This window comes from Gymnoscopelus braueri (assembly GCF_963280865.1).
Source record: "Gymnoscopelus braueri genome assembly, chromosome: 2".
Lineage (NCBI taxonomy): Eukaryota > Metazoa > Chordata > Actinopteri > Myctophiformes > Myctophidae > Gymnoscopelus > Gymnoscopelus braueri.
This window is the reverse complement of record NC_137604.1, coordinates 33,913,085-33,922,307: the sequence shown is the minus strand read 5'-3', so window position 1 is coordinate 33,922,307 and position 9,223 is coordinate 33,913,085. Positions and strand designations below refer to the sequence as shown.

The 9,223-nt window shown below is 41.4% G+C and overlaps 1 protein-coding gene across 6 annotated transcripts in view; it reads left to right on the top strand.

Annotated features, from left to right (window-relative positions):
* Positions 1-2,672: 2,672 nt before the first annotated feature.
* dok7b (docking protein 7b) overlaps positions 2,673-9,223 on the top strand; it is a 32,185-nt gene continuing 25,634 nt past the window's right edge. For all 6 annotated transcript variants that reach the window (XR_013932283.1, XM_080416670.1, XM_080416669.1 and 3 more), the window contains exons 1-5: positions 2,673-2,765; positions 2,883-2,928; positions 3,707-3,801; positions 5,367-5,517; positions 6,236-6,436. Coding sequence is in view for 5 of the 6 variants with exons in the window: in XM_080416670.1 (XP_080272796.1) it covers positions 2,712-2,765; positions 2,883-2,928; positions 3,707-3,801; positions 5,367-5,517; positions 6,236-6,436 (547 nt within the window). In the remaining variant the exon portion in view is untranslated. The remainder of the gene's footprint in view (positions 2,766-2,882; positions 2,929-3,706; positions 3,802-5,366; positions 5,518-6,235; positions 6,437-9,223) is intronic.

Genomic DNA, 9,223 nt, shown 5'->3' with positions numbered 1-9,223 from the left:
AGTGAGTAGATGGAAATTGTGCCATCCTTATTATGAGCATTAGTGAGGACGAATTATATGAAGATAGGTTGAAAATGGGTGAAGTGCTGGAAGTGGGTTTCATGTGGGTATACAGTACCATATGGTATATGATGGAACGGATTGCTCTCAGGTCGATTTTTCGCGTCACACTGAAGTCTGATTTATACTTAGCAACCAAGCATAAATCAGGCAAAACTACTCCAAGACTCATAGGACTCCTGAGACTTATCTTGTAACTTGTAAAAGTAATACTGTACAGTAGGTTCGATTTAGAAATACATTATTATGTCCTGTACAATGTTTTGTTACAGATGGATGAAGGAAGGAAGGCTAAGGTATCTTTTATGGTACTCCCCAAGACTATGGGCTATACCTTTTCTTTCTTTTGGTCTCTACACTGTCATTGCTAGCCTGGTAAACCCCCCCTCCCTCCGGAAATCTCATTTGCATTTGGTTTCAGGAAGGAGGGTCTGGGATTGCTCACAGAGTAAAGCTGCCCGAACTGCTGCGCATCCGAACCAATCAGCGGCTGCTAGGGGCGGGATCATCCAATCACCTGCCTAGTAGCTTGAAAAAATGAAACTCCGTCTGTCATCGATTCTGCGCCCGGAGTCTCAGATGCAAGTACGCTGTTAAACAAAATGTGTGTCGCAAGCTTCTTCCATTTGACGGAGTGAGGTTATGTCATTGCACCGTTTACTAAATTAATGAATAACACAGAAAATAAAATCACTGAATGATTTCAATACTTTGTGTCTATAGTTATGCAGGTACCATGAGGCTGGGGGGGGGGGGGCACCCACCAAGCCTAGATTTGTAAAAAATAAAATTTGAAAAATATATATTTGTGTATATATATATATATATATGTATATGTGTATATATATATATATATATATATATATATATATATATATATATATATATATATATATATATATATATATGTATATATGTATATATATATATATATGTATATATGTATATATATATATATATGTATGTGTGTATATATATATATATATATATATATATATATATGTATGTGTGTGTATATATTTTTTTATACAACGCAACCCGTTGCAACCGCATGCCCTTGCTGACGTCAACCCCAAGCAAAATATTCACTTTTGTATGTTTTAAGTATTTGAAAAACTAAAAGTTAGGTATCAATGCACCCCTCTCTTAAATACGTTTTTGGTTTTGCTCAGCCATGTGTATCCAGACGGCTCTGCTTTCAGTTTAAACAGTGTGGCAGAATCAGAGTTAAATTAACTTTGAGGATTTTTACTGTGTTCTACCTTCTCGGTTTTTCACTCTCTGTGGCAACACGGAGGATGTACAGGATAGACAGGTTTCTTGTTTACAAACATTAGTGGGTGTGTGTGCATTCAGGGTGCAAAACCAATTTAAAAGAAACACGCAGAGCTGAGATTAATAAACTGTTTGAGTCAGCTAGAACCATTAGCTGCAGTATGTGATGGTAATCACATTACCTCAAGTGTCTCAAACTAAAGATATTAAGACCTTTATTGCTAAAAGGATGCATTCCAGATAATGTAAAGAGTGCTGCGTTCATCCCAAACAGAAACCGGTTCATTAATTGCAATGGGACAGTTGCACAAGCAACAGCCAACCATGTGAATGGCAACGAACAACATGCACAATATTGTCAGCACAGCATGTAAGTCACATTTCTTTGACATACAGTAAGACTTTCAGAGGTCTTTTAACTCCAGTTGGTTGCCTAGCTCTAGTCCACGTTAGAGTTCTCCTAACGCTATGGACCAGAGCTAGTTGCCTCCTATTCTCTCTCTCTCTCTCTCTCTCTCTCTCTCTCTCTCTCTCTCTCTCTCTCTCTCTCTCTCTCTCTCTCTCTGCGTGCATGACGGGAGATTACTCTTATTGAGAATAAAACACCATGCTATCTACTTAGCTAACGCCCAATGCAAATTCATTCATATTAATTAGTCTAATGTTTTGTTTTCAATTTGGCTTTTGTATTTTGCACGATATCCTAGTAAAGTAAAGATATCCCGCCAGGTAAAATCCTGCCTTGGGCACCAAATTGCTCAGGGTCGGCACTGCATACTGTAATAGATAATCTTGGATATAGCCTACAGCTAGAATATTACTTAATTCCTAATGCACTAATGTTTTCAATGTTTCTTTTGGCTTTGTTATTGACTAACATTTAAGGCAGGCCTAGATTAGGTTGAGATTCCATAGATAATCATATTAAAGGCTTCTCGGATCAGAGGTAAGCTGCCTTGGATCCCTGTCTAAGACCAGACTGCGTGCCAGCTCGGTGAGTTAAGTGAAAGGTATGCCTGTTATGTACGTTTAATTGAATTATCTCCAATGTAAACAATCACCACTTGATGCAGGCTGACAACTGCACTAACTTGGCAGAGTGTGGATGACTGGCTGGTCTCTGCCTCAGCTTCTCTGGGAAAGTCTCACGTCTGAGGGCCTCTGCTGGTGGGGGTGGCCTCTTCAAAAGCTATTTCCAAAGTGGCCCCACAGGGAGGACAGCTCGACCAGGCGGGCGGGCAGTATCGGCGCACAAGTGTCTGCGCAAGACACACACACACACACACACACACACACACACACACACACACACACACACACACACACACACACACACACACACACACACACACAGCTGCTCGGAACCATGACAGAAGATGACGGATACAGTTGTCGTGGAGGGACAAGTCAAGTTTAGAGATGGAAAAAAGGTTAATTCTGGTTATTGTTGTTCATTTTAAACCTATGTAATGTACAGTATCTCACACACTGTTGGCAGCTAGTGGATATGCATGGTGATTTATTGTGTTTTCCAAACTTCTGAACAGTGGAAGAGTCGGTGGGTCGTGCTACGGAAACCCTCTCCGGTCGCCGGTATGTGTCAAACCGCTTCTATTTTTATATCCACCACCACTTCATAGAGAACCAACTCTGACACACATTTATAACAGGACAAAGACCATTTTAAACTCTTAGTTGATTTATCTGGATTGTTTCTCATTTATCCCATCAGATTTTGTGGAATTATTCAACTAATTACAACATATCATTTGGACACTGGCTATGTGCCACTGAGGCGCATCGTGCAAATATCCCATATCCATGTCGGCACGTGGGGATATTGCACAACACTCCTAACAGATTAGCTTTTTTAGTTAATGACGTTTGACACTGATTATTTCTTCTACGTAACACAAGGCTTGGCATAGCTTGAAATTTGGCCAACTTTAACTTGCTTTGTGCATACAGTAGGTGCTGAGCTCTCCACAAGCTCAGCAATGTTGTAGACTAGACAATATGTAATTTTAATTGCATTGTGTGGTGTGCGAGCATGTGAAACGAAGCTCAAAAAAGCACAAAGAACAGTAGTACAACTTGTGGTGCCGTGTGTGTGTGTGTGTGTGTGTGTGTGTGTGTGTCTCGAGTTTATCTTCAGCTGTGCTCATGTATCAGTTCATTGTTTCAGGATTTGTTATGACAGCTGTGCTGTTGTGGACAGACACACGCGCGCACACAGAATACAAAAAAAACAGGATGTCTAAGTAACTGACACTTTCTCCCATTCCGTCACCCCAAAATACCCCAAAATGTGGTTACCGTACTTTAATCTCTCTCCCTCCCTCACTCCCTCCCTCCCTATACTGTCTGTTAGACTGCCTATCCCTTCAGGTGTTTAAGGAGAAGAAGAAGAAAAGAGACAAAGAGAAGGGCAGTGGCCATAAGGAGAGGCTCAATGTGACACTGGAGGTATGTCATTCTCACCCCCCGAGTATGACTATAGGAGCACAATGGCCAAATGAACGAATATGAATATGGTCAATGTGGCGCATGAGGCCAACCAAAAAAGTCTACACAAAGGTTGAAAGGCTGGCAGGGATACCCTGGAGTGATACCTCATTAGAGAGACTACAATCATCCATCCACCATTAGCCACCTTACTGACGTCTTATTGAAGTGTCCTTGAGCTACTCATCGCCTCCTCACTCTTTGCAAGTCTTTGAATAAGAGCTAATTGCTACTGTGCTTCAGATTTGTTGATATCATGCTACCGTGAGTGAATTTAATAGGGCTCTATATATGCACAAATACACCTCTCAGCCTGCTCTTTTCTACTGTATTGAATTCCATTAGCAAATAAATGAAACGAGCATACACAACAAAATCCTCAGGGTAAACTCTCAGAAATTGATTTTTCCATTCTCTTTGTTCACATAATGTGTTTTTTGTTTATATTCTCACTTCCATATGAATATTTATGTGTCCCCAGTGGGTCTTAAAATGTACCATCTGTAGGTGTTGCACCTGTTCGTCTCAGGCTGTGTGCTCGCATAGACATGCTCTGATAAATCTCAAATGACTCAAAGCTAAGCCCAATAAATGTTGGAAGTCTGCGGACAGATTCTCTCCTTTTCTTGCTACAAAGCAAGAAAAGGAGGAGGCATTTACAAATGCTGTGATAATCTATAGATATTACAAAATATCTTTGGATTATCACAGCATTTGTAATTGCCTGAGCTTGCAGAGGTTGGATTATATGAGGGCCGGTGATGAATGCCAGGTGATAATTTGTTCATCACCTACCCGAGCCTTAGTTATTCACAAGGACAAAGCTTGAAGTCAATACATTTACATACTGTATACTGACAGTGAGTGGAAAGAGTTGGCTCAGGACATGGTAGTTGCTGCTGGCGTGCTCGCCGTTTTTTGATAGCTTTACGATGGATAAACTCCAGTGTCTCCTCAGCCATGAATTCTGTCAAAAAAAGTTCGGCAGCCAGATTGTGTCCATGTTTGACATGGAAAGTTCCTTAAAGGGATAGTTCACCCCCAAAATGACATTTTTTTCTATCGATTACTCATCCCATGGAGCCTTGAATTCGTGGAGATTTTTTATTTTTTTGCCACATTCCTAAGCCAATAATTTGATGAGTCAAAGAGTCTCCATTGAGACTCCATGAGGAATTTGTGATGTGTGTAATTGATAGAAAATAAGATTTTTTTTGGGTGAACTATCCCTCTCTCAGTTCTAAGTACACTCATGGTGCCAGTTCCTGTATAAGCCTTTATCACGGCCCTCACTCATAGTTTAGGGGGTGACGCGTTGTGAGCTTGTAGATCTGCATTTTTTACGCCACACTGTTGTACAACAAAATATATATATATATATGTGTGTGTGTGTGTGTGTAAATTATATATGTATATACCGTTACTGTATAAACATCGCTAAGAAGAGAATTGATACTGTAGGTATAGCCCTAATATAGTTGAACGTATGGTACTCTGTAATCATTTTGTTCTCAATGATCTGTCAGGCAATCTGCGGTGTGGAGCCAGGGCCGGGGTATGACGGTGTGGCTTACACTCTCTCCATCCTCTGTCTGGGGTACAGTGTGACCTTGGGTTTCCACAGCCGAGAGGCCCTGACGGCCTGGGATGCCCGTCTGCGCTACAGTCTGGGAGAAGGTCAGTGTGTGTGTGTGCGGTCATGGGAAGTATTGATTAGAAAGTAGAAATTAGATAGTGGTTGATGCCAGACATTTTATGAGCTTTTGTTCATATTCTTGGAGACTAGCATGGTATTCTGAAGATTAACCAATTTATGTCCTCATGTTGCCCCTTGGTGGTGTGTGTGTGTGTGTGTGTGTGTGTGTGTGTGTGTGTGTGTGTGTGTGTGTGTGTGTGTGTGTGTGTGTGTGTGTGTGTGTGTGTGTGTGTGTGTGTGTGTGTGTGTGTGTGTGTGTGTGTGTGTGTGTGTGTGTGTGTGTGTGCACTGTGAAGGAGAGGTAGAGTGCAAGAGCAGCAGTAGCACAACTTGTCATTTAACGTAAACATCTGTCAAAACAGAGTGATGACAAATGACCAAGCAGCAGAGCTTAATAAGATTTTTTGATATTCATTATTGCTGTAATAAATCAAGATCAGTGTGTTTGCTTATGTCTGTGTATCTGGGCTGCTGGTTTGTATTTTCTGTCTCATTTGCTGACTGATCGATGTTGGCCAATGATCAATGATGCTTTGGTCACTTGTCTTAAAAAGTCATTAGCAATGGTTAATGACCCCACACACACACACACACACACACACACACACACACACACACACACACACACACGCACACACTTTGAATATTATGAGTAAATTCAGTATCACATACTGCCTTTCTCTCTCTTTTCCACACCAGTCCACAGATTCAGCGTCAACATCCAACCAGGTACCAAACTGGAGAGTGGCCCCGCCTCCCTGCACCTGTGCAACAACCTATTGGTCCTCACCAGGGACCTACCTCCAGCCGTCATGGGCCATTGGAAGTTGTCTGAGCTGCGTCGCTATGGTGCCGTGCCCAATGGCTTCGTGTTCGAGGGTGGGACTCGCTGCGGATACTGTGAGTATGGAATAAAGCGTGAAGGCATTAAAACATTATGATCGGAGAGTTTATGATTATGACATTTCACACTGGTATGTTTGTTTACTTTGCCAGCCAGTCAGGCAGTTAAGCCAATTATTTTTTTTAGATATTTTTGGGGCTTTTCTGCCTTTATTGATAGTACACAGTAGGAGTGACACACAGCAAACGTTGTCAGGCTCAGGAATCGAACCTGCGTATCGCTGTAAGGCTACATTAATAATAATAATAATAATAATAATAATAATAATAATGGATTTTATTTATAACGGTGGTATGCGCCACCATTAGAGTCTATATGGTATGCGCCTTAACCGCTAGGCCAGTGGCGCCCCTTAAGTCAATTCTCAAATGAACTCAGACACTACAAATAAATATAAGGGTCCATTTGGTTACATTTTTGCACTCTCAGATTTATATATGTATAAAACTGGGGATTTTACTGGAGATTTGTGACCTGTACATAAAATAACTCTTCCACACTTATTCTGCAGTCCGTATTATCCTGTCATGCTTGTTTAATAGATCTGTCATTTAACACATACAGACTTGTATTCCAGGCCAGGCCATGGTCATTTTATTGCTTGTTTTAGAGAGTAACTTGAGACGCTAGTCATGTATGATTCATAATTCTCTATGTATAATCCCACCACACCGTACATACCTTATGACGTGTGAGCACACTGGCGTGTACTTTAGGTATCCTCTGAATGTCCTGTTGATGGGGGCTTGTATGTGAAGAATGAGAGGCAGCTTTATGTTTTCGGCAGGGGGGTGTGTGTGTGTGTGTAGGTGACAAAGAAAGTGTTTGAAGGGTGGTGCTGACACTATTTAAAAAGTTTATGGTTGGGGAAACTTTCACTGACTGAGCAAAGTAGTAGTCATTTCTATTTCACTATAGCTGCTTTGAAGTATGACAGCGTATAGTTTATAGTTTAAATCTGAACTTACAGTATATAATACAGTATATAAAAACACAATATATATCTTGTTCAACTTTGGGAACTGTGTGTGTGTGTGTGTGTGTGTGTGTGTGCGCGCGTGTGTGCGTGTGCGTGCGTTCGTGCGTACACGCACACACACTAGTCTGATGAACAGACTAGTGGCTCCTACAGGAATAACTGTAGGATCGGCAGTGTCTGGTTTCCTTGCTCTGATGAACAACATGCTATAAATACCAGCCTCCTAACTGCTGCTCATACAGCCAATTGCACAGAGCCTAGTGGCTACACAATCTATGACAGCTGCCCCCTCCTTCAACTCATCTGCATGTTACCCAGCAGCCTTGGGGCGAGTGGAGAGTGACATTTTTGGCATCCATTGAGAAAGTGTTGGGGGGGGGGGGGACAGACAGAGAGGGAGAGAGAGGGAAAGAGATGGGAGGGTTGAGATCAGCAACTCGCATGCCTGACGTAAGCCATTGTGAAACCACAAATATAAGGTTGCATTTTATGTTGACCTGATGTGTACAGTATGCCGTAATGCGGAAACCTTGCATCTCCACAACCGTTACTTTTCAGGAAGTGGGGAAAAAAAGTTCCAATGTAGTTATGATTTAGTCACAAGCTCTTAATACTTTGCATTGGTAAAATATTTATAAAACCCGTAGACACACTTAAGTACTTTCAAACTGGCATTCCTATTTAGAGCATATCATTAGACAAAACTTCAAAAGTAGTGAAAATAGACAATCAAGAAACAGAAAATCACTGTTGCATTGTTTATTTTAATTGCTCTTTGCAGAGAAACAATAAAAAGTCCAATGCACCCTCACAAAAACACGCAGTAATCCTGGTCTCTGTACTGCCTCCCCCTGGTCAGCTGGGGCGCCTGATGGAGGGGAAAGGATCTGGTTGGAATAACGTGTTCCTTTCACGCGCTACGTCCCTACCGGGGAAACTCCCCTCTGTCAGGTGATAAGAAGCGATTTGCTAGATCCTCATGCAATGAAGGAGGCATGAGCTCAGTTCTGGGCTCTCCCTAGGCTGGCAGAGGGAGAGTAGCGCACAGGATTACATAGGCAATTGGCACTGGGTGAAAAAATATGGGTTACAAAATCGTGGGATTATTATTATTTTTTTAAGTCCAATGCACAGTGGACAGGCTATGGTTTGCCTTACTTTGTTAAACAGACCAGACCTAGGTTGCATGCCATGACAAGTATTTTAAACATGCACAGCCTCAAACACCAGCAGACATTCACTTGAAATGGCCACAGCAGCAATACTGTGACAGAAGTAGTCAGAAATTGTGAATAAAGTAATAAACACACATGTGGCATGTTGACAAGTGGTTTATTATTAGTCTGGTATTTATTTCAGGAACCTAACTTACAGGAAAATAGAAAACAAAACTGGCACCAAACATTAGGATATTTGAAAGCGGAACTCCCCGTAACTCCCTCATTATTTCAAACCCATATTCTTCTACTTGTACCATGGCTAACATTTGAAATCTACATGATTGCCAAATATGTTCAAAAATACATATTTGGTTTAAAAGATTAAACAGCACGGAAGTACAGTAACTTTTGGGCTAAAAGTCCTGGAGACTTTAAGTTCATCAACAGAGCATGGTTCTCATTCATTCATTCATGAGAGAAATTTGTCTTGGGGCAAAGGATAGGAAAACAGGGAGGAGGCTGATTGGCTCCATTTCAGGCAAATACACAACGACGCACTTCATTGATTAGACGCACCAAGTCAGAATGGTATCTGTCTGAAACAACTGGCAATTTGAATAATCCCAGCAAAATCTGGAAAGCTA